A 26,095-nucleotide genomic window follows, 5' to 3' on the forward strand; every position below is an offset into this window, starting at 1 on the left:
GGCCCTGAAAGCCAGCCGACAGGGATTTGCATTTTGAAAAGCCTTGCGTGGCTGCCGGCGCTGGGCATGCTCAAACGCCCAGAACTGGCTTTTTTCGGCAACTTTGGCAGCTCTCCCACCCCCACCCGAAGGGGCAGGTACGCACAGCTCCCTCGGTGTGAGTAAACGGAAAGAAATTACCCCACTCCCGCCCAGGGCAGAAGGCCACAGGCCCGCGGGGCAGTGTCGTGCTCCGGGGACGCTGCCAGGGGGCGCCGGGCCCTCGGGGGTGTCGCGGCGCCGGGGCAGTGGGCCGGGGGGCGCGCGCGCCCCTCCGGGGGGGCGCTGTCCAAGGGCACGTGCGCGGGCGCGCGCTCTGGGAGTGGTCGCGGGGTGGCGGGAGGGGCGGGCAGGGGAGTGGTCGCGGGGTGGCGGGAGGGGCGGGCAGGGGAGTGGTCGCGGGGTGGCGGGAGGGGCGGGCAGGGGAGTGGTCGCGGGGTGGCGGGAGGGGCGGGCAGGGGAGTGGTCGCGGGGTGGTGGGAGGGGCGGGCAGGGGCGGGGCCGCGGCGGCGCGCGGAGGCCGAGCTCGGCTGGGCTTGGCGAGGCTGCGGCTCGGCCACCGGCGGGAGGGCAGCAGCGGTTGTACCCAGAGCTTCAAAACCCCAAACCGGGGACTTGGGGGCGCTGAGCCGGACCGGGAAGCAGAGCCTGGCCGTGAGGAACAGCCGCCCGTTGCTGTCTGCCCCTCTGCGGACGGCGTCTCTCTCGACTCCTCTTAGGAAGTGGTGGGGGTGGCGTGGCCCCCGTCGGGAGGCGTTCGAACGCCCGCTCCGAGAGAGAAAGGATTCCCCTGTGCTTGGAGCCCGCACTCGGGCGCGGAGGGAGCGGCGGCAGGCTCTCGCTCTCGGCAACATGGGCTGCACGCTGAGCGCCGAGGACAAGGCGGCGGTGGAGCGGAGTAAGATGATCGACCGCAACCTCCGCGAGGACGGCGAGAAGGCGGCGCGCGAGGTCAAGCTGCTGCTGCTTGGTAAGGGCGGCCGGGTCGGGGACCCCGGGTCGGCGGGGGACCGGGCGCGGCGCTCCGCGGAGACCGCTGCGCGGCCCTCTGCGTTTGGAAACCCGGAGGGAAGGGGAGGAAGCGCCCGAGGAGGCTTCTGAGCGGGAGCTGTGTCTGGCGGTGCGGGGCCGAGGCGGGTCCTCCTCTCCGGCTACCCGGCCTCCCTCCGCCTCGGCGGGCGAGGACTCCCCGCGGTGGGGCGGGCGCGTCACTTCACTCGGATGCCTTCGGCGACACAGCAGAGAGCCCAGGCGCGAGTCCGAGGCGGCGGGTCCTGTGGAAACCCCTTGCTTTGAAGTTTTAGCTCAACATTACAAAGACGAAGGGGCATTCGCGGCTAGAAAATAACCGCCCCCCCCCCGCCCGCCGTCCCCAGCCCCCTCCCGGAAAACCCTTCTTCGTGTGAGGTGTGGGTTGTGTTTCGACTGTGATTTTCTCATGCCCAGAGTGCCACGTTTGGTGAAATCAGTGCACCTTTTGTGGGGTCTCTGAGATGGGGCTGAAATGTCTTTCCTGTTAACTTCCTATGGCGACTCCTTAAGTGGTCAAGGAGCATCGATTACATTCCGCCTGCGCTGGGGAAAGGCTGCGCTGGATGCGTGATTTTTCTTGCTGTGGGGGCATGGAAGCCACCCAAGTGGGGTTGGGAAGCTTTGCTTTAGTAGTAGGCAAGGCAGATACTCGAGTGGTGAAAACTGCTGTGAAAGGAGCGAGAGGGTCACGCCAGACAACAGGGTTCTCCCTCCGCTGCCACCGTTTCTGATGAATGAGATTTGGAAGATACACGCAAGGCTTTTATTTGTTCTTCGCACTGTTCTGTTCGTGAAACGCTACGTGGAGGTCTTTTCCAAATGTTTGACGGGGAAGAAAATAAAAAGGAGTAAACCAGGGTTTTCATTGAGGGAAGCAGTAGGAAAATATTCACGGGTTAAGATTTGTGAGTTAGGGTTTTCTTTTGTTTGCATGTTTTCTTCTCACACTCTAGGTATTTAGATGAAAAATTTCTCAGAATGTTCATTTGCATTTGCAAGGACTGCTTTTATTTTTATACCAGTTATAATAAAAAAGAAATGTTGCACAAACCTGTTTTCAGTAAGCTTCTGTTTCATTGGTTTAATGACTGCAGAAAAAATGGTGGTTTTTTTTCTCCATTACTAGTAGGCTTGGGAGCAGCAAAGTTGGCATGACTAAAAGTAATAATGATCTGAGTCATTTTGCAAGTAAACTGTGAAATAACTTTGCATTTTAAAGACCTGCGTGGCTTTTTTCACCCTCTCGCCCCCAACATAAGTCTTTCTCAGTTAATGCTGTTGCCTAAGTTTTTACATTAATAAGAAATACTGTGTTTTGAGGAGGTTAGTGTAACTGCTTCTCTTGTGAATTGAATGTGAGATAGATATGAAATAAAAGGATTAAGAAGTTTTTTTCTTGCAGTTTTTGCTCTCCTGGTGTGATACGTTGTTTCATTGTATTTCTGTGTGACTCTTAGTTTGAGCCAGCCATCCACCATGTTTAAAGCAATTGAGAAATGAATCATCTGGTCGTGGTGTTTTGTCCTTTAATTAGGTGACTGTTAGGGATGGACTAGAATAAAGGTCCCAGGAGGAGGCTTTTGCTTGTGTTCAGAAGAGATCAGTGTGTCTTAACCTTAGCAGGTTGGCATTTGGGGCCGGGGAATTCTTTGTTGTGCGGGTTGTTTTTGTGCATTGTAGGATGTTCAGCAGCATCTTTGGCCTCCACTCATTAGATGGTAGTAGCAGTCCCCCAAACTATGAGCTCCAAAAGCGTTTCCACATATTGCTAGAAGTCCTCTGGGGGCAAAATACAGCCTTAGTTAAGGACCACTGTTCTAGATTAACACTTAAATATAATTGAATGTATAATATAGAATCAGAAGGTGAATCTTTACAGTCATCATAGTGAGTTCAGAGAAAGATGTAGCAGAGGCCTCATTTTTCAGAAGGAATTATGGAGTCCTTATTTCTGTTTCGTTTTTGGTTTTTTTTGAGACGGAGTCTTGCTCTGTCGCCCAGGCTGGAGTGCAGTGGCCGGATCTCGGCTCACTGCAACCTTCGCCTCCTGGTTCGAGCGATTCTCCTGCCTTAGCCTCCTGAGTAGCTGGAACTACGGGTGCCTGCCACCATGCCTGGCTAATTTTGTGTTTTTAGTAGAGACCGGGTTTTCCCATGTTGGCCAGGCTTGTCTCGAACTCCTGACCTCAGGTGATCCGCCAGCCTCGGCCTCCCCAAGTCCTGGGATTACAGGCGTGAGCCGCTTCGCCTGACCAGAATTCTTATTTCTTTAAATCAGTACTAGCACCATTAGAAATATTTAAGAATGGTTTTTAGAAATCTCTGGGTGACTGAATTCTTTCGGCTGTCTTTTCTAGCTTTGGTCTTTTGCTTTTCCCTACCTCTCTGGAAATCCTGGCTGTCCTGCTGGCCCAGCACTCTGCTCTGTCTTATCCCCGGTCTACTCTACCCTTTTGCCCAGAGTTCCAGCACCCTAGTCCTGTAAACAGAATGCTGGCTTACTTATTCCAGAAATTCAATTCTTGGAATGTTTGAAGACATTGTTTTCCTAATTTGACTTTAGTAGTGAATTGTGACCTTTGGTTCTTTTTTGAATCCTTAAAGCATATGTATAAACAGCTCATTGAAATAATTCCATGTAAAACACGGCAACAGAATCAACTAGAAATGTAAAATCGTGTCTAGGTAATGTATAACCAGTGTCACAGCCATTTACATTAGATCTTGTTCCTTTTCACTTATTCTATTTTTCTCATCAAATGATGTTTTTTAAATTTAAGGTGTAAAAGCTCTAAAGTACGTTAAAGACAGTCTGTAAATATATTGTGTTTTTTTCTTAAGGAATGTTTTGTCATTTTAGACAGTGGGGCTGAGTAATTTAGATATGAGACTTGCACACTGTTAGTAAAGATTTTGGCACTGAGTGCCTATATGATTTAAATCAGAGGTATTTCAATATACTGAGCGGTGAATTAGGCCTTAAAAGAAGAGGACCTAGTCTAATCATTGGCACTAAGGAAATTAGGCCAGAGTTTGGGTTGTTTGTCTTTTTGGTTTAGTTTTTATGCTTATTAGGATGACAATACTTAATACAGAAACTTATTTTAAAGAAGTAAGTAATAATGAAATTTTTTTAATATAATAATGTCTACTTGTTGAGGAAATTATTTTTTATTATATCTTTGAGAATGTTTTAATTTATCATCCTTCTAAGGGCATTAAGATTAAGCTTATGCTTTATTTCAGTAGGTAACTATAGTGTACTACTTAGTACTTACTAAATGTTTTATGTGTTTTGAGAATGTAAGAGATGATATACAAATAAATTTGTATAATCATCAATTAATTTTCTCTTCCAAAGCTTTGAGCAGTATTCTCCTTTATTCCACCTCACTATCCTTCCTTCCGCTCCACTCACCCTCATATACAAAATTCGACACCCTTATCTCCTTCTTTAGCTTGGTTTAAATATTCCAGGTTTAGGAGAAAATGAGCTGAGGGATTGGATTTCTTCTGTTTGGTGGATATTTTTCTATTGCTACCACTGGCCAGCTCTTTGGGATGCTGCATCTTTAATCTTCACTCCTTTTAAACTTGCCCTGTGACTTCCCCTAGTTGAGAAATTTTGGCATTGCAGGGCTTTCGATTTTTCATTGCTTTGACTTTCTTAGAACTGGTTTAGGATCTTAGATGTCAAAAAGCCCATTTCCTTGAATAAAATGGACCTGGTATTTCAGTATGGGTTGTGTGCTTCTCTCTCATGGTGTACCTTGTGTTAGCAGTTACTTTAATAAGAAGCCACAGGTGGTTTAAGAGTTTATTTTGGAATTGGTGATTTTTTCTGTACCTTCTGTTTTTCATTTTCATATTCATAGTTCAATTCCTTCTCTGCCTCTAGCAGCCTAATTTCAGTAGGCTTTCCTGCTTCTTGTATTTCTCTCTAGCCTATTCTTTCTACTGTAGGTTTCATGCTGCTTCCTTACTCAAAAACCTTTGTTGACTTTTCCGTTTCCTGCAGAATAAAATCTTTTAGACTTGGTTTCCCTCTACCCTTATACTTTTTCCTTAGGGCACCCTTCTCCTCCAAACAGAAACTGTTGGCATATGTTAAAGCATATTTGCACTTGATTTCTGGTGGTGGTTAGCCTTCTGCCCAGCCTGTTTTCCTACTGCTGTGAGCACTTTAAAGGCAGAATTTTTGTAGGTTTTCTTTGAATTCTTAACAACCCTTCTATTTTATCATGTGTAAAATGACTTCTTAATTATGTAAAATTATCTTGCTGGAATGTAAACTTTTTGCTCTGCTGTTTTCATTATCAATGAGAGCAAATAACTGCCCAGCCAAATTATGTAAACAAAAAAGGAATAGTAAATTATGTGATGACCACAGTGAACACATCGCATCTAAAATCAAATTGTTTAGTTTAAGATTTTTTTTCATACTTATAAGAGCTTTTCACAGTCATTGTATTTGATAAATTAAAGTTGTGAAAATGATAATGGAAATTCACTGGAGGAGGGTCTGCTATGTTGCAATTATGGGATTTTGCCCTGCAAATTTTTTTTTTTTTTTTGTAAAGGTGGATCTCATTTTCTGATTTTTATTTTTGGCCCCAATTTCTGATGCATAAAAAGTATGACTCTTGTTGAATGTCTCAGTGATAGGAAATATGCCTGTCTTACAGAATTTAATAGATATTATTTAAACCTGAAAAAGACTGCTGTAATTTTTTAAACAAAAATTGTGTATTCAACCACAACCTTAATTTTTATTTTGTAATACGTTTCTAACTGCCTTGGAAAATTCTATGTACAGCAAATTCACACGGGAAGACCTGAGTGTACTTGAGTGTATTTACAGATTTCTTGGTCACGTGTTCTGGCATGCCATTAACCAATGTATGACTCCCCAGAGTTTGACACGGTGAAGTTCAGATCCCGGACTCCAGTTGAGTCTTATGAACTAAGGTCAGCTCTACTTAATCTTTTAGTGCTTGGACTGCTTTGTGACCTAACTTGTTAGTACCAATTAAAAACCTTAATGGAAATAGGGCAGAAATAATTTTAAAAGGAATGTTCATTACCATAAATGTAGTGACTTAACGCAAAATTTATTGTCATCCAGTTGTGGAGGTTAGAAGTCCAAGAAGGGTTTCCACTGGGCTAAAGTCAGGTTGTCTATAGGGCTTCTTTTCTTCTGGAGATTCTAGAGGAGAATCCATTCTCTTGCCTTTTTCAACCTCTTCAGAGGCTGCCTGCTTTCATTGGCTCATGGTACCTTCTCCATCTCAAAGCCAACAATAGCTGGTGGAGTCTTTCTCATGTGGCATCACTCTCCAGCCTCCCCTTTTCACTTGGAAGGAGCCTTGTAATTACATTGGGCCCACCCGCATAATCCAAGTTAATAGCCCCATCTCAAGATCACATCTGCAAAACTCATTTTGCCCTGTGATGATATTCACAGGTTTCGTGGATTGGGACGTATTTATCTTTGGGGACCATTATTTTGCCTAGCACAGTCAGTCCTCTGGCTCCCAAAGGTTGGTGTCCATCCTGCATGCAAAATGCATTCATCCTCTCCCAACAACTCCGAAAGTCTCAACCCAATACAGCCACAACTGACTGCAGAATCTCAACCAGGCTCTTGATCTAACTCAGGAATGGGTGAGATTCTGAATTTAATCCATACTGGGACAAAATTCATATCATGAATTTTGTTTGTGGACCTGTGAAACTAGCGAACAAGTTATCTGCTCCCAGAATATGGTGAGTCAGGCATAGGTTATCATTAAATGGAAAGAAAAAAGGAGTCACGAGTTTTGAGCACTTTCAAAACTCCTTTAGGTTTCAAGGGCTGGGGATAGTTCTCTGTGACCCTTTGCTCCACCCTCTGGGTACTGAACTTCTCCACTCTTGGGAGTCATCCTTCTTTTCTAATCAAGGGTGGTAGCACCTGTATGCTGCTTATTACTCTTATCAGCCTGTTTCTTGCCTGTGGAATTATGAGGGTCTGACAGCATTATTTCATTTCATATTCTTTTACTTCACTTTTTTCCTCTCCCGTTTTACTGTAACCAGCAAGAAAAAACAAAAACAAAAAACTGGCCACATCTTCAATACTTTGCTTGGAAATCTCTTCATCTTAGTGTCCAGGTTCATAGCTTATAAGGTCTGCTTTCAATATAACGGCTGGACTTAATTCAGCTAAGCTTTCTGCCAGTATATAACAAGGATCCCCCTTCCTCTAGTTTTCAATAACATGTTTCACCTTTCTTCCCATCCAAGTCCTCAGCAGCAGCAGATTTAAGGTTCATGCATCTAGTAATAGTGTGTTCATGATAATTCACGTGTTTTCTAAGATGATAATGTTTCATCTACCAGGCTCCTCACTTCCTTCTGAGCCCACACTGGGAGAGACATTAACATCGTATTTCTACTAACAGTATGTCAAGGCCACCTAGACTTTTTCTGTTATGCTTCTCAAAATTCTTTCAGCTTCTGCCTGTTGCCCATTTCTGCATTTTTAGGTGTTACAGCAGCACCACACTTCCCATTATCTTCATTGATATATATAACTTTTGAGAGTGCAAAATGATTGTAATTTTACATTCTCCCGTCCCTTATAATTTATGTGACTATCATGGTAACACTAAAAGCACCAGTTTCTTACATGTCATATGGAACCCATGGTGTTACTCAAGTGGTAATGTGAAAGAATAAAGCTCTTCTTTGCCTTTTCTTCATTGACGTTTTTCCTGATCATCCAGTCTAAATTAGTCTTCCTTCCTCTCCCTTCCTAGTAATACTGAAATCATCTTGTACTTTTATTTTTTATTGTCTGTTGCCTTTCTCTATGGCATTGGCCCCATCAGAACATGAATCTTGTCAGACTTATCACCTGATGGGATGGTGCATAGTAGCCGTTTCATAATTGTCGGTTAAATGAATTGATAAATTGTTGAACATTAATTTTGACTAGTTTTCTTTTAAAGGGAAAAATTGGTACATATTCTTTGTGCTTTGGGTATTTTGAGTGAAATTTGACCCAACATATATCTTGCTGTATTACAGTAATGAAAACCTACTACATTATTCCTAACACAGTTCTAAAAAGCAAATTAATTTTGAGTACCATCTTGTTACGTGATCAAAAAAATATGATTCTTGGTAAATAAGTGGTAGAGTGAAATGTGATTTTCATATTTGTATGTTTTGGGAACTTTGTTTTTAACAGTATTGTTGCCTTGCTGCTTCACGTGTTATTTAGATGCTTTCTTAAAATGCGTACACTATTGCAGTGAGGCATTTAATATGTACTCACAACTATATATTTCACACTGGATGATGTGAATCTAGTAAACCTCAGCTTTCAGGAGCCAGCAGGCTGCTCAGAAGCTCACCACCAGTCTCTTCATTATGTCTTGCTTGTTCTCATGTGGTGAGAATGGTCACTGTAACATTTGTAAAGTGTGTTCTATGCTTTTCATGTCCAGTTACGCTTTAGCCTTCCCAGATCCTCAAGAGAATTTACAGTCTACTTGGGGAAGTACTATATATACATAAAAATAAGTCCTCATAATGTTAAATGGGGAAGAAAAAGAATAAAATAGATACTAGGTCGGGGAGGTGAGTGTCAGTATTGGGACTTCATTGTTGATCTTGCGGGGCGGAGGTGGAGGTAGTCTGCCTTTCAGATACTACTTTGATTATAAATCTGTCAATTTCCTTCATGTATTTCTGAACCTACTATTTAACCCCGATTGGGTATAAGCTTTGTATTGTATGAAAACTTATAATTTAGAAGAGACTTTGCTATGTATCAATTTAGTTTCCAAACATTTTCCATGTCTAAGGAATTTTTTTCCCCTCCAAGGTTTATTTAGCTCTGTAGAAAGACTTTCCAGATAGGAAAGGGGAGTTGACTTCGAACTCTGGTGGTAAAAGGTTTCCCATGAGATCTTGGGCAAGTTACCAAATTTTTTAAGCTTTGGTTTTTTCTTCTATAAATGCTGGATAATAAATATATCTACTTCACAGGGCTAGGGACAAAGTCAGCTAATGCATCTGAAGTACTTAGAATACTACATGGTACATACGTTCTTAATAATTATAGGCTGTTATTATAAATACTTTAGAAACTCTCTGGAATCAGCCCTCCCTTGCAGTTTCATCCATTTATGGTCATAGACATTAAATTATTTTTATTGGCTTTTCTTAGCAAGGATGTGTGTGTGTGTGTGTTTGTATGTGTGTACATGTATATGTATATATAGTGAAGACTTCAGGAAGTATAAATTCAGTTTTAAACATTAGTTTCTAATCCCACCATAACTTCCTTGAGGGACTTGGATTTATCTTAACAGCTTCCTTACTGGGACTAGACCAGGTAAATATCTGTGCTGTGTTAAGAATTCTATAGAGAATGCACTCTAAGTAATCAGAAGACTTTACAAATGTTATAAAAGGAATTTTCTCTTCATTTTATTATCCATTTTTAGAATTAGTGCAGTGATTTCTTGCAAAGCCTTTTTTTTTTTTTTTTTTTTTTTTGGAAAATAAAGCTGTTTGTGTAAATTATGAAACGTTGAGCTCATTCAAAAGATGGTGCCATTTCTCAGAGGAATTTATGACAACTTTCTGTACTGTTGACTCAGAGATTCCTGATAGAACTCCAGGATTATAATGGATTTACTTTTAGGAGAAGCATCTCTTGAAAAGTGGTGGTAACCTTGATAGAGAAACAGTGAATCATTGAATCTGTGATAGTATTTGTTCCTTTTAACAAATTGTAAAAGGAGTTCCTTAAGACTTATGTCTTGAATTGTATGAAACTCCTCCTGTTACCCTTGCCTCACTAAAGTACAGTCCAGAATTTTTTCTAGTAACTAATCTATATTATGTATTTTTCTTGTTTGGGCACATACATCTTATTTGACAGCTGCTGCTGAAGGCTTACTAATTTTGTTCTTCATGGAAGAACAGCAAAAGAGGGATGGAACTTGTAAGTAAACCTACAGTTAAAATCAATATAATGTAGTAGGATTTAAAAGAAAACTGCCTTCTTATATGGTTTCAAAGTTAATCTAATTCCAAGAATTATTTATTTCAGTATAGCTTAAAATTGGTCCATGTGTACTAGCTCACTTACATTTTCACAAACTGAGCACATTAATCAGCGATCAGATCAAGAAATGTATGCAAGGGTTATTTTGTTACTGTAAAAAGTAATGCTGGTCAGTAAAGTTGCTGGGACTATAAGATGGTGCTCCTTTAATTCAAGACCAACACTGTGCACTTGCCTCCATCCATTTGTCCTCTCTCTCTTCCAGCACCTTTTTCCATCCACCTGATTCTCTAGCGTCTTCACACTGCTTTAAAGACTCCTGTGTACTGGTCTCAAGTCATGCCTAGCTTTAAAAGTGATAAAATCCAAGTAATACACCCCTTAAGTACTTTTTAATCTGTTGTTTTCTAATTTAAACTTTTCAGAATATTCAGAAAAATAGGCAGCATTCATATTTTTCCTTTTTTACTTTCTAGTCACTCTTTGAATTACTTTCAGCTTTAAATTATTGACTTTCTGATTGATATAGAAGTATTGAGAAATAGGCAGTCGTGTAACCTTATCAATCTATATCAATCTATATACTTTTTAAAGAGGTAATGTGGTGTCTGTTCCCGTGTACTTCTCTCCTTCTGGAGTTCCTTTTGTATGAAGGTCGGGCTTCTCATTTGAACTTATTTGTAACTTCTTTGTGGTTTTTATCTTTTTGTGCTACTTACACATTTTCTAGGTTCATTTTTATCCAGTTGGTAATAACTAATCTGCCTATTGATATATTGAGCTTTACATTTTAGTGGTGAAATTTCTATGTCTAAAAACCATTTCTCATCTTTAGCTTGAAAAAGTATCCGTTATTCTACTTTATTTTCTGGCTTTTTCAAAGCCATTTTCATTATACTGTATCTATTTCATAGTCTGAAAAACTGTTGTTGTTGTTTTTTTTTCTTTTTTTTTTGAGACAGAGTCTCGCTCTGTCGCCCAGGCTGGAGTGCAGTGGCCAGATCTCAGCTCACTGCAAGCTCCGCCTCCCGGGTTTACGCCATTCTCCTGCCTCAGCCTCCCCAGTAGCTGGGACTACAGGCGCCCGCCACCTCGCCCGGCTAGTTTTTTTTTGTATCTTTTAGTAGAGACGGGGGTGTCACCATTTTCGCCAGGATGGTCTCGATCTCCTGACCTCGTGATCCGCCTGTCTCGGCCTCCCAAAGTACTGAGATTACAGGCTTGAGCCACCGCGCCCGGCCTGAAAAACTGTTTTTGAAGTTCTTGAGCTTCAGTTATTTCTGGTGTCTTGACTCTGCCTCGCAGTAAATTGTGTCCTCTTGTAATTTTTTATTTGTGAACATGTATTAAGCAGTATATTGTCTGTGTGAATCCTGTACACCCTGCGTTGGCTGCAGCTTTCCTTTCCATCTCATGGATGCTGTGGCCTTCTTATTTGGTTTTCCCCAGGCAGCCCTTTCCTGTAGAGTCAGTATGAGGTAGCCAGGTTCTCAGCTGTTTCGAATGCTTTGCCTTCCCTGGTTATCTCAGGCATCAGGAAAATTATATGTTGCATACATTGTACAGAGGTCCCATGGTGTTGGGGAAAGGTCAGCTCAGGCATTGCCTCTGCTTAGCCACAATTCATCATACTGCTTGAATATGTGTTGCTGCCTAGGAGACTTTCTTAACCCAAACAGAGCCCCCTGCCTTTAGCAGTTTCTTCATCTTCTCTGACATACAATTCAACTTTGGCCCAGAGAGGAGATTAAGATACCGGTCTGACTCTGCCTCTCTTTTCCCCATCTGCCTTCTGCAGTTGCTCCTGACTGAATGCCCTATAGCTCCCAAGCTTGCAGGCTGTGCCACAGGATGCCTAGGAAAGTAAGCCACTTGTACTCTTCCATTTTTGTCTGGATGACACCAGTGTCTGCTTCTTCTCCCATTATTCATGTAAATGCAAAAGAGAAAAAAAGCACTTTAATAATTTTGAAGAATTTCTCATATTACATTCTCTATTGTGTCTGGCTCTGAAGTTAGGTTTTTGTGTTTTTTTCCCACAGTTATTCCTACTGTATGTCCTTGCTGCAATCCATGTGCTGACCTTATTTTTTTAGAGCTCGTTCTTTTTAAAGTTAAACTTTACTATGCATAGAAATAATTTTGAAACTTTCAAAATGCAGATTCTCATTGAGTAGGTCTGGGGTGGGGCCTGAGATTCTGCATTTCTCACAGGCTCCCGGGGTGCTTGTATTGCTGAGCCACAGTCCAGTCCATCTCACAGTCCTAGAGGAGGTGATCTTCTCTGGTTCTTTTCCATTTATCCATTTCATAAGCATTTCTCACTTCTTATCTGGCCTTTGCCACGTTCATGAAAACTATCACTTTATCAGTAAAGTATTTAAAACAGTGCCTTGCACAGAGTAAACATTCATGTTTTAGATATTCACACGTACATGCACACACATATATCTATCACACTTATTATTATTGCTGTTTTACAGTTAAACTTCTTTTAATGTTAGTCTAGAAACTTGTTTTAGTAGTGCATTTTGAGAGAAACCATTTGGTATCATCTTACATGGAAACATCCACTTCCTTAGGAATGACCAAAAACTATAATTAGTTATAATGAATCTTGTATGATTTGGCAAGAGTTTTTTAAGTGGAGTTCTTTTGATGATACGATTATTCAGGTCAGGCTGAAAGAGCCCCAATGATAATGTTTTTCTGACTGTTTTCCTCTGGTAATGTTTGTGACAAAACTCCTTTGTCATAAATAAATATAGTTGCTGGTGCAGACTGAATGTTTGTATTCCCCTGAAATTCACATGTGGAAACCCTAACCCCCAAAATGATAGTATTTGGAGATGGGGCTTTTGGGAAGTAATTAAGGTTAGATTAGGTCATGAGGGCTGGTCCTTCATGATGAGATTAGTGTCTTTAGTTTTAAAAAAAAGACACTGGAGCTCTCTTGCTTGTACCAAGACGTGACCATGTGAGACATAACTCAGTGAGGGCCCTCACCAAGAAACACACCATTCTGGCCCCTTGATGTGATCTCCAGGAGCTTCTTGACCTATGAGAAATAGATGTTTGTTGTTTAAGCCACCCAGTATAGTTTTCTGTTATAGCAGGCTTCACTGACTGAGATAGTTGCCAACTCTGATTAAGTTTACAGTCATTGGACCTGAAATAATCATGCTGCTTTTCTATCATTTCAGCTCTTCTGATCTGTAGGTGTTGCATACAACGTGATTTTCATACTTTTAAAAGGGAGTTTTGATCTTAGAAAACTATCCTTCATGTTTAGTGATAAATAATTGCAAAATAAGAATTGTTTTGTGATTACAGCGTGTGTTCTATAGCTTCTGCTTTCATCATAGTATCGTTTGCTGGTTGGGCTTAGTTGCAGTTATGACATCTGGTTCTTATGAAACGTGTAAATTCATTCAACAAATATTTATAGAATGCCAGTTCTACGGCCTGCATTTTCTAAATATGTGGGAATGGAAGTCTTTGGGAAGCTGATATATTAAAGTACATAACACATTATTGGAACATTTCACCATTAGGTGAAACAATATGTTTTGTTGTTGTTGTTGTTACGTTTAAATGTAAAAACTGGACTGTGGGTTTACTCTCTCATTTGTCTTAATATGCCTTTGTAGTAAATCATCTTAACGATGTTTTAGATGAATGCAGTTTATAGGTCAAGTTGAGTTTTACTGCTTTTTGCCAAAAACTATTTCAGACTTTCAGAGCTAAGCACTAAGTAAATGGACTCCACAGTAATTTATACTGTGCACATGGTGATGCTTGGAATTTTAGAATTAATTCTCTGGAAAGTTGTCAACTGAGAAATGTCCATTGTAGACTTAGCAGTCCCATCTGAAATAACTTGAACTGTAATTTAAAAAGTAGTATAGAAAGAGCAATTCTGGAAAATATAAAACTCTCAAAAAGATCTTAATAGTGGTCCCCTTTGGAGAATCGGTAGGACTTAGGCTTTGTAATTCATAGAATTGTGTAGATTTTGCATTGTATTTGGGTATATGTTGATGTTTATGTCCATCAGTGAAAAAAAATATTATTTTAAAATTAAAACAAAACAAAAAACTTAGAAAATTAGAGCATCTGAATGATTTTGTCATATAAGCAACCTTAACTTTTAAAAGTATAAGCTAAAAACCATTTTGAAGAATTTCTAGAATGGGTTCATATCCATGGAGAAATAAGTTGAGAACCAAACTTCAATGTTTTAGAATTGAATGGTTGTATTCTAGAAATGATTTAGTATAAAGGTTTGTCTTTATTTCTGATAGTTAGGATTAGCTATTTAGATTTATGATAGTTTTAATAACTAAATTATTATGTGGATGTTTACAACTAGTATCTCCAGTTTATTTGATAGATCTTTTGAGGTAAAAATATAGTTATAACTTCCTTGTAATATATTTCCTACATATTTTGAGGTGTTGAGTCTTGAGACTGATATGTGGTATTACTAATACCAATGTAGTCTCAATAGTCTTAATTATATGCAGTATCGGTGTAGGAAAAATATAGGAATTGCTTTCTTTTGGTCTGGTATTTAATTATTTTCAAATGCTGCTTCTCTCTATATAAAGTATTACAGCTATACTGTGGACATTTTAGGGAAGCAAACATTTGAGTACATTTCTTTTCTCGATATATTTTGAATGGTTGATGTATTGCAAATGTAACTTTACACTTTTTCTGGCTTCAGTATTTACTTATTAAATATTTTCTGTAAATCCCAACTTTAGTAGCTACATAATATTTTACAGATACTCCATAATTTATTTAATCACACTAATGTTGATAATTGATGTCTCCTACTTTTACAGTCATGTACTGTGCTGGAACTGTCAAATTTTATGCATGTATCATTGCCCGTATTCCTAATTATTTCCTTAAATTACTAGGTTAATAGTTTTGAACCATTTTAAGGCTTATAATGTGTATAGATACAGATTTTCTCCCCCTAAATGGTCCAGTTTCTGTCCCTACAGGAGGCATGTGAAGCTGCTGTGTTTCACCTTACCCTTGTCAGCATTGAGTGTTCTTGTAATTATCTGCACTAACTTGATGGGTAAAAATGGCTTCCCATTGTTGCTGTAATCTGCAATCTTGGATTTGCTGAGGGGCGGTAGAAGGACTATATACTCTAAAGAAGTTAATGTGCTCCATTTTGAGATTCATCAGAACCTGTCTTGTAATACCTTGCATGTTTGTATATTCCCTCTTCCCCGTGTACTTTTTGATTTTGTTACTTTTTCACCTAGATTGTTTTGCTTCATGTTAATGAGAGGATTTAGAAAGCCTTAAATTGTTGGCCCATAGAACTGTTCCTTGAGTGGTTTTAACAAGGCATTTTAAAATTCACTTAATTTTATATGCCTTCAGGATGTACAAACTAAAGTAGAGAAGAATTTGTTACACGAGAAGAAAAAATGGAAACTATGATAGACAAGACTGATTAATTCATGTTAGCATTGAAGACCTACATACCCTAAACCAAGTGGGACCAAACAGCATACCATCTGTATACCACCTGTTTTCATGGAAGTGCAGGTTACAGTGAGATGCCCTCGGAACCGGACAATACCAGATGTTGACTTGACAGCTTAAATGTACTCTTGGTTGGAAGCATCAATTGGTAAAACAATTTTGGGTAAAGCTTTATCAATACTTAGTAAAGGTATACATACCTTTGAATTGATAATCCCATTCCTAGGTATGGATTCCAGAGAAAGTGTTGTACATGTACCAGGAAAAATAATTACTACAACATTGTTAGTAATAGCAAAATTTCAAAAGAACTAAATTATTAATCATCAGGAGTGAATAGGAGTGAATAAATATGTGAGCAGGAATGAATAAATAAATGAGGGTATGTACTGAAATTGAAATACTGTGTAAGAACTATACAAATGAAGTACTGTACAGAGAAAGTGAATGCATGATAAATCTCAATAACAGTGCTAAGTTAAATATGCATTTTGTAAAGTGATATGCTTTATGACACATTCATATAAAGTTAAAAAAAATCCTCAGAACTACGCCATATGTTTATAGGTACAATCACATAAAGGAAGAGTGTAAATAAATGCAGGGAGAGGATAAACATCAAATTCAGAGTGCTGGTTACCTCTGAGGAGGCGGAGAGGGAATTGGATCAGGAGGATGTATCCAGGGTACTGCAGTGTTTTAATTCTCAAGCCGGATGCTGGACACAGAGATGTTTATTATCTTGTTTTCTGGATATTTTTATATGACTGAAATATTTCGTAAATAAACAGGACTTTTGTTATCGTAGGCTAATTCATCTCAAGTTTGGCATATTTTCCTGTGATTTCACATCCGGTTATTTCCCAAGCCTTGTTTACTCCTTATTGCATTGCATTGTCCATCCATCATCCTTCGTTTTTCCATTTTTACACAAGTTAGTCTTTTGTAATGTCCTCTTACCTGGTTTTCCTCCCTACGTACTTCCCACCCTTCAGTCTATATCAGTCCTCCAGAATGACAGCTTTGATTGTATCAGTAACTGGCCAGAAGTCATCAGTAGCTCTGGTTATTTACAGAATATGGTTCTCTTTATTAGCATGGAATTCGGGAGCCTCGGTGATTTGGCTTCCACCCTGCATTTCCATATTTCCCATGATTCTCCGTTGCCACAGTGTGAGAACTTCCCCTGCTTTCCCATCTTGATAACCTTGCTTATGTTGTTTCTGTCTCAAGGAGTGCCCTTCCACCCTTACCTGTTTCCAGTCCTGCCCAGGCATGTTCATGAGCAGAGTTTGGGAGAACTTTTCTCAAAGTTGAATAATATCTGGATCCCTAATAAGACAGTTCTTATGGATTCCTAATATTGATTTAAATCATTTCAATATATAAAACTATGAAAACATATAATTAGGTATAAAAAGTTTCTCACTTCTAGATAGCCACAAAGCTAAAAAAAAGAAAAATTACACAGAAAACCACAAACCAATAGAGTTCTCATTAACATGACTTGTTCTCTGCTGGTTGTGATGTCAGTCAGCTATAAACTGCTTTCACATGTGGCATGCCTACTATCAAATGCCACAAGATGTCTTAATTCTTCCGTCCTCTTTCTCTAATTGCAAAGTCCTCATTCCTGGGGTGCTCCCACCTCCAGTGGAATAAATGCCTCAGTGAAGCATCATCATGAATGAAAAGGCTCAGTAGTGTTCCCCACCAAGTGGCTGCATTACGACATGAAAAAAATACATCTGCGCTAACTTTCTAATGCCTAAGTGCAGATTTATTTAATATTAGCTGTTGTCTGCTATGAGCTGTGTCAAAGGTTGTGTGGATCCAAACATATATCATACATAGATCCTGCCCTTGGGGAGTTTAGTGGCAAAAGAAACCGAGGAAACATTATTTACGGTAGGGATAAATGCTAGGGGGTGTGATTTGAACTTGTATTGGGAGGCATCTGAATTCCAAGTTAGCTGTTGCCCTTCAGCTATTAAAGGACACAAGCAAGAATATGAAGTTCACATGTTTATTTTTAATTTTTTCACTTTGTTCTCCTTTCATGACCTCTTTTCATTTTTTTAAATATACCCCATTTCTTTCAGTTTTCTAGAACTAAGGTGTAGGTTGTATTAATCTCATGTTACAAAGCAGGAAATTGAGGTTTTGATAGATAAGGAATTTGCCCAAGACATACTGCTAGTAAGTGGCCAGGCTGCGTGTTGTCTCCTTGTATACTGCCTCTCAGTCCTCTCTTAGGACGCTTCTTTCTTTATGTTATTTCATGTGTGCATTTGCAATTATGCAATTAAATGGTATTTTTCCCTCTATTAGGGAGACAGGGCCTGGTCAAAGTAAATATCTGTTGAATAACTTAGTGAACAATTATATCTTATGTTGAAAGAATTAATAACTACAACACCATTATTAACTGATATACCCAACAGGTGTTTTAACTAGATAATTTAAAAGGGGAGACTAAGTCGTACATATCCATTGAAGTAGGTTGGTGTTTTGTTTTTACAAAAAAGGGTTAAAGAAATCAACTTAAGGATATAATCTGGGGTTCGATTCAGTCTCATTTCTTACACCTACGCTATTTATGGCTGAAAGATTTCAAATGAAAAGTGAAATTTATTTAAAAAAAAACCCGAGGCAATTAAATACCCTGAATCTTTGAAGAGAGCGGTAATTATATCTAATACGCTGTATTTACCGAAGAATGTAGACTTTTATATTTCAGAAAGATTTTTTAACATCATTACTTTCCCACTAACCAAAGTAACTAAAATATTAAATTTATCTCAATATGTCACAGTGTAAAAATATTCCTGTCATTGATAGGCCAGCCCCTGCATGATAGTGGTAGAGATTCCAAGAGGGCAGTTAAATCAGTCAAGCTTGTCATGTCAGAGATAGTCTTCAAGAAGGATCAAAGGGTTCATTTTAACTTTGTATCTTTTTTTCCCATTAATATAGCCTTAATATAGTTTTACATCCTTGGTTTTGATTATACAATGTGCATCTTAAAAATTAGTAAGCTGTAGTTAATGCTTGTATTTCTCTAATAACTTTTAAAGTATGTTTGAACACTGATTTATCTAATTATCAAATTGGAAGTAAAACTATTTCCAATTCTACAAGTTAACTTGGAATAATGTCAGGGATTTTTTTCTCTAATACAGTAGGAGAAAAGCAGTGAGGTGGTTAATAAACAAGACATGGGTGGCTGAGGTAGGAGGATGCTTATTCCATCTGAAATGCTTAAATAGTGTAAATATACAAGAGAGTGTTTCTGGTGAGTTTGCTTTGAGGATTTGTATTAATGGCCTTAACATTCTGAAACATGGCCCTAAAATACTTTTTTCTTGAGGTCATCAAGAAGGTTAACATCCATTGTGCCATAGTCAAGAAGGAGAAAATAAATTTAGGTAACACAAAGTGATACTTTCTTTTTCTTGCACTTTGGCGATTGTCTAGTTTTCTTAATCTTTATACCTTCTGTAACTTCTACTTTTGTCTCTTTGAGTGTAACTCCTAGAAATATTTCAGGCAGGCAATTTACATACATTTCTATGGAAATCAAGCTTATATAGTCACTGAACAGATTATGTTTTAAATTAATTGATTATTTATTTATTTTTGAGACAGCCTCATTCTGTCACCCAGGCTGGAGTGCAGAGGCATGATCTTGGCTCATGCAGCCTCGACCTCTCAGGCTCAAGCAATCCTCCCACCTTAGCCCCCAGAGTAACTGGGACTACAGGCACTCACCACCAAACCCAGTTAAATTCTGTATTTTTTTGTAGAGACGGGGTTTCACCCTGTTGCCCAGGCTGGCCTCAAACTCCTGTACTCAAGTAGTCTGCCTGCCTTGGCCTTCCAAAGTGCTGGGATCACAGGCATGAGCCACTGTGCATGGCCATTTAACTTTTATTTAGAAAAGAAATAGAAGGTGCACTTTTATTTTAATTGTTATTTTATGGTTATAATATCTTGTGTTTAATAGAGTTCTTGTAAACATTTTGTTAATGGTGTATTTTTAGCTTCTGCGTGAATTTGATGAATTTTGTACTTGGTGTAGTTATGTAAAACTAGGATTAAATTTGGTGCACAGGGATTTTAGATATAAAGCCCTAATCTTCCCCAAGTTCTTGGGGAGTTTGCTCTGGAAAGAGTGGCAGGAATGAGGTGACAACATGATTTTTTGAACACTCTGTACATTAATTTCCAGGCTGAAGTTATCTGGGGCTTCCAGTTTTTATTTGGATGCTTCTTACATAAACAAGCCTCTAGTGTACTTTCTGTTACTTGCTAGGGTAACTTTAGGTTCATTGTTGACAAATAACAGTTTAACTTTTACATCCTCTTTTATAGTTGGTTTTCTTTATATTAAAGGAAATGATGTGTACATTCTGTATTTAAGAGAAAACTATAATGTTTTCCTGAAAATGGTATTTTCTTGAAAATGGCATTTACATTTGCAAGAAGTTGGTTTTGATTATTGTCACTGGAGCTTTGGGCTCGGCAGTAGCTTTCTGGGCTGTGTTCCAGAAGTATATGAGAGCTATAGTTGTGAAAGACTTGGATTTACAACTTACTAGGTTATAGATAAAATATTTTTTAAAGTAGATTATTTTTCTATAAAATATAGTTTCATCTTTAGTGAGCTATATTACCAGAGGAAAGTTACCTATTACATATTCAGAAAAAAATAAAATGATACATTGTTTATTTTTTCCATTATAGCCTGCCTTTGAATTCAAGTTTAAATATATTGTTTGTTATAAATGTATTTCTAACTGAAGTGATTTTTCAAGATGACTGACTCAATATGTGGGATTATGCAATTTTTGAAGTATTGAGCTCTTCTTGATAAAAGAAAACGTTTAATACTTTTTATAGTCTCCTTACATGAAGGAAGACAGAATACTCTGAGTTGATATTAACCAAACAGAAATTATTTTGGTTTTTGGATATTTTAATCAATATTGAATTGTTTTTGCTTACGTAAAAAGTAAACATTCATTGATACATTATCAACTTCAGTAATATCGAATTCTGTATTTCTATCCAATAGTACATACATGATGCATAAAAGTGATTTATTTGGGCCTCTGTAAGGTCGATAATATTAAATAAAGGTTTCAGTGATTTCAGTTAGGTAGTTAGAGGTTATGTTTTTATTTATTCTGAAATGATTTCATCAGGATTAAACAAACTTCTGTGTGCTTACCTTCCTTAAATATATTTTATGTAGTCTAGTTTTCAAGACTTTGTACTCTTAGTCATTAAGGTGTCAAAGTCAGTGAGTAGGCTGGTGCCTTTATTATTGAAGATCAGTGATTATAATTGAAGTTTTGAAATTTTAAGTAGCGATAGCATTCCAGGAGGAATGATAGCAGAGTTAGGCAGTTAGATGTTTAAGAAAAAAACAGTGTGTTACTGAGCAGACAGTTAGAAAGCTGCTGGGTGCAGTGGCTCACACCTGTAATCCCAGCACTTTGGGAGGCTCTGGCGGACGGATCGCGAAGTCGGGAGTTCAAGACCAGCCTGGCCAATGTGGTGACACCCGTCTCTACTAAAATTACAAAAATATTAGCCAGGTGTGGTGGCGTGTGCCTGTAGTCCCAGCTACCCAGGAGACTGAGGCAGAAAAATCGCTTGAACCCGGGAGGCAGAGGTTGCCGTGAGCCGAGATCGCACCACTGCACTCCAGCCTGGGCGACAGAGCAAGACTCCGTCTCAAAAAAAAAAAAAAAAAAAAAAAAAGGAAAGAAAGAAAGCTAATATACGTATCAACAAGCAAGTCTGCCTCTCTTCCTTGTGAAATTCAAAACTAAGAGCTGTTGGAGCAGGCATTAAGTTTTCTGAGGATGCAGTATTCAATTGCATAGTCTCACTTTTCCAGTCCTAAAAAATATATCGTACTCATTAGGCATTTATTGTGTGCTTATCATGTACCATGTGTCCTGTTAAAATACATGAAAGAAAATATGGAAAGAAAAGATTCTTATTCTCTGGATGTAGCGGTGGATAAGAGATTTAAGATTTCCTTTTGCAAGGTGAATCAAACACCCCGAGTGTGTGTAATGTTATGTCATGTTATGTCATGTGTCATGTCTAACCTTATCATAAAGGAAAGCCTTTTTTTTTGAAACAGTATCTTGCTATGTTGCATAGGCTGGAGTGCAGTGGTGCAACCATAGCTCACTCTAACCTCAAACTCCTGACTGAAGTGATCTTTCTTGTCTCAGCCTCGCAGGTAGCTGGGATTGCAGGTACATGCCACCACTCCCAGCCAATTTTTTAGTTTTTTATTTTGTAGAGATGGTGTCTTGCTCTGTTGCCCAGGCTGGTCTTAAGCTCTTGGCCTCAAATGACCCTCTTTTCGCAGCAGTCCAAAGTGATGGAATTACAGGAGTGAGCTGCTGTGCCTAGCTAAAGGAGGGCTTTTGAGTATTGAAATGAATCATTGCTTTCTAATTCTATAATTTTTTAACAGACTTTGTTTTCTGGAACAGTTTTAGGTTCATAGTACTATTGAGCAGAGAGGGTTCAGAGCTTTCCCATATATCCCAGCCCCCACACATGCATAGACTCCTCCATTCTCAAAATCTCCCACCACAATAGTACATTTGTTAACAGTGGATGAACCTACAGTGACACATCATCATTCAAAGACCATAGTTTTACATTAGGGTTTACCCTTGGTAGTGTACATTCTGCGGGTTTGGAAAAATGCGTAATTACATTTATCCAGCATTATAGAATCACAGGGAGTAGTTTTACTGCCCTGAAAATCCTCTGTGCTCCTCGTATTTATCCTCCCTCCTACCTAATGTTAAGCAACCACTGACCTTTTTTACTGTCTCCATAGTTTTTTCTTTTCCAGAATGTCATATAGTTGAAATCATGTAGTATGTAGCCTTTTCCAATTGGCCTTTTCACTTAATAATACGCACTTAAGTTTCCTCCATGTCATAGTTTGATTATTTATTTTTAGAGCTGAATAATATTCCATTGTTTAAATGCACCACAGTTTATCTGTTCACCTGCTGAATGACATCTTAGTTTGCCGGAATTATGGTAATTATGAATAAAGCTACTGTAAACATCCATGTGTAGATTTTTGTCTGGACATGTTTTAATTTCCTTTGTGTAAATACTAAGGGACACAGTTTTTGGATAATATGGTAAGAGTAAGTTTAATTTTTGTAAGAAACTACCAAACTGTGTTCCAAAGAGGCTGTACCGTTTTGCACTTGCCAATGAGTGAGAGTTCCTGTTGCTCCATGTTCTCACCAGCATTTGGTGGTGTCAGTGTTCTGGATTTTGGCTATTCTAATAAATGTGTCGTGGTATCTCATTGGTACTTCAGTTTGCATTATCTTGATGACATATGATGTGAAGCTTTTTTTTTTTTTTTTTTTTTTTTTGAGACAGAATCTCACTCTTGTCACCCAAGCTGTAATGCAGTGGCAAGATCTCAGCTCACTGCAACCTCTGTCTCCCAGATTCAAGCAATTCTCCTGCTTCAGGCTCCCGGGTAGCTGGGATCACAGACACTCACCAAAACACCCGGCTAATTTTTTTTGTATTTTTAGTAGAGATGGGGTTTCACCGTATTGGCCAGGCTAGTCTCGAACTCCTGACGTCTGGTGATTTGCCCACCTTGGCCTCCCAAAGTGCTGGGATTACAGGCATGAGCCGCTGCACCTGGCCCTGAAGCATCTTTTTATACACTTATTTTCCATCTGCATATCTTCTTTGGTGAGGTGTCAAAAGTTTTTAGCCCATTTTTAAACTAAGTTGTTTTCTTATTGTTTTTAAGAGTTCTTTGTGTATTTTGTATTTTAAAAATATACAGTGTTTTTTTAATTGAGAAATATAACCTTTGTATATTTTGGATAATAGTCCTTTATTACTATGTCTTTTGCATGTTTTATTCCAGTCTTGTCTGTTCATTCTATTGATAGTGTTTTTCACAGAGTATAAGTTTTTTATTTTAATGAAGTCTAGCTTATTCATTCTTTCATGGATAGCGTGCCTTTGTTGTATCTAAGTCATCACCAAACCCAAGGTGATTGAGAGTTTCTCTTTTTATCATCTTGGAGTTTTGCGTTTTATGTTTAGATCTGTGATCCATTTGATTTAATTTTTGTGAAGAATATAAGGTCTGTGCCTAGGTTAATTTTTTTTTTGCATGTGAATATCCAGTTCGGTCACCGTTTGTTGAAAAGACTGCCTTTTCTCTATTGTATTGCCTTTGCTCCTTTGTCAAAGATCAGTTGACTTATCTATGTGGATCTGTTTCTGGGGTTGTTTGTTCGGATCCATGGATTAGCCTGTCTATTCTTTCACTGCTACTACACTGTGTTGATGATGATAGGCTTAAAGTAAACCTTGAGAACAAGTAGTGTCAGTACTCCAACTTTGTTCTTCTCTTTCAGTATTGTGTTGGCTACTCTAGATCTTTTCTCATATAAAGTTTAGAATCATTTTGTTGACATCTACAAAATAATTTGGTGGCTGATTCCATAACTCTTAATGAGGTGTTTGTTTGCTTAATCAGTATTCTAATATTTAGTAGTGTTTCCACATATTTACGAAATTCTTGTTTTCTGAAGGGTGACTGATAATGGTTTGGCTGAGTCCCTACCCAAATCTCATCTCAAATTGTAGTTCCCATAATCTTCATGTGGGAGGGAACTGGTGGGAGGTAATTTAATCATAGGGTTTGTTACCCTCATGCTGTTCTCAGGATCGTGATTTCACATGAGATCTGGTGGTTTTATAAGGGGCCTTTCCCCCTTTTACTCACTCACTTCTCTTCCTGCTGCTTTGTGAAGGATGTGGTTTCCTCTCCCTCTGCCATGACGGTGAGTTTGCTGAGGCCTCCCCAGTCATGCTGAACTGTGAATCAATTAAACTTCTTTCCTTTATAAATTACCCAGTCTCAGGTATGTCTTTAACAGCATGAGAAGAAGCTAATCCAGTGATCTTTAAATAAATAGTCACAGTATAAATGGCAAAATACTGTTTTCTCAGTTTGCACCATGCTATTCATGCCAGTCTCAGGCAATCCATCCCTTTCAGATTCCTCCCAGTTCATCCTGGGATATACAGGGAGGACCTTTCAGCTACAATCTTTGACCTGTGGCTCTGGATTCCACAGGAACTCTTACCATTTTCCTCTTTTCTCATTATGGCTCACAGTGGCAATGTCTTCTGAAGCTGTTGAGTTTAGAGGTGGCATAGCTTCTGCCAGTGCCCACCGCCCACCACAGACATGCTGATACTACTGATGCCCAGGCTTGAATTTGCTGTGTCTATCTTGTGGCCTTGAAGAATTCCTTGTGATGTTCTCCACGTCAAGCTGAGGGTACCATCCTGAGCCACATAATAAGTAAATATATTTTGTGCTGCTGGCTCAAGTTCAAGTTCTGGCTCAAAAAAACAAAATATATTTTGTGCTGCTGGCTTGTGCTCTCACAGTCCCACAGAGACTTTTGTGAAACAGTTTTTTTGGGGACTTACTTGTTTATTTGCAGTGTCCTTGTGCCCTATTTCAGTCCAAGTACAGATGGGCTGGGTTAAGTGACACCATATTCAGAAACATAGTTCTGAGGCTTGTACTTTGTTTTTAATCCAAGCTGTGTACATTGATAACCTCTACCCCCACCTTGAGAGGTGTCTAGAAAAGCCTAATTTCTAGGTGAGAGCATCTGAAGTTCAGGCAATACTCTTGTTGGCCCATAGCAGACACTTTAGATATTTCAATTTACTGTCATCTTTTTTTAAAAAAAAATTATGATTGACACCTAATAATTGAATGTAATTATGGGGTACAGCATGTTTCAACACATGTATACATTGTGTACACAATCAAATCAGGGTAATTAGCATATCCATGACTTTAAATATTTATTATTTCCTTGTGCTGAGAACGTTCAGCACAATACTAACATTTAACAATATTCTTTGTTTCCTGTTTGGATGGTGGAGAATCTTTAGTTGTGGTTCTCTCCAGGTAGATATTCTTGATTTCACTTTTTTGTATTATATTAAAAGAGTCTAGTGTTCAAGCAGGCTGAATTTAGTTTGAATCTCAGCTTCCTCGCTGGTGGTTGATTGTGGCACATTTCTAGATTTCTGGGGAACTCAATATCCTTATTTGTGAAATTGACAGAAAACACATCTCATAGGGATTGTGTGAGGATTAGAGATATATGTTAAGTTTACTGGGCACATGCTAAATACTCGTTATGTGGCAGTAATCTTGACCTCTGAGTTGGTTGTATCACTTACTATCTAACAGTAAATAAAGGAATCTCTCCTGTTACTTGGCTTCATAGATCTGTGCTCAGAGGCAACTCTGTTGCAGATCAATTTCCTTAAAGTCTCTCTGGGAAGATGCCTGCTTCTTCTGTAAATATCACATCAACC

At 39.0% G+C, this 26,095-nt stretch overlaps 1 protein-coding gene across 1 annotated transcript in view; it reads left to right on the forward strand.

Annotated features, from left to right (window-relative positions):
- Positions 1–527: 527 nt before the first annotated feature.
- Positions 528–26,095, forward strand: part of GNAI1 (G protein subunit alpha i1) — an 82,177-nt gene continuing 56,609 nt past the window's right edge. Inside the window, exon 1 of the mRNA XM_030933179.1 lies at positions 528–1,009. Coding sequence (XP_030789039.1) covers positions 892–1,009 — 118 coding nt within the window. The 5' untranslated portion in view covers positions 528–891. The remainder of the gene's footprint in view (positions 1,010–26,095) is intronic.

This window comes from Rhinopithecus roxellana, chromosome 6, assembly GCF_007565055.1.
Source record: "Rhinopithecus roxellana isolate Shanxi Qingling chromosome 6, ASM756505v1, whole genome shotgun sequence".
NCBI lineage: Eukaryota > Metazoa > Chordata > Mammalia > Primates > Cercopithecidae > Rhinopithecus > Rhinopithecus roxellana.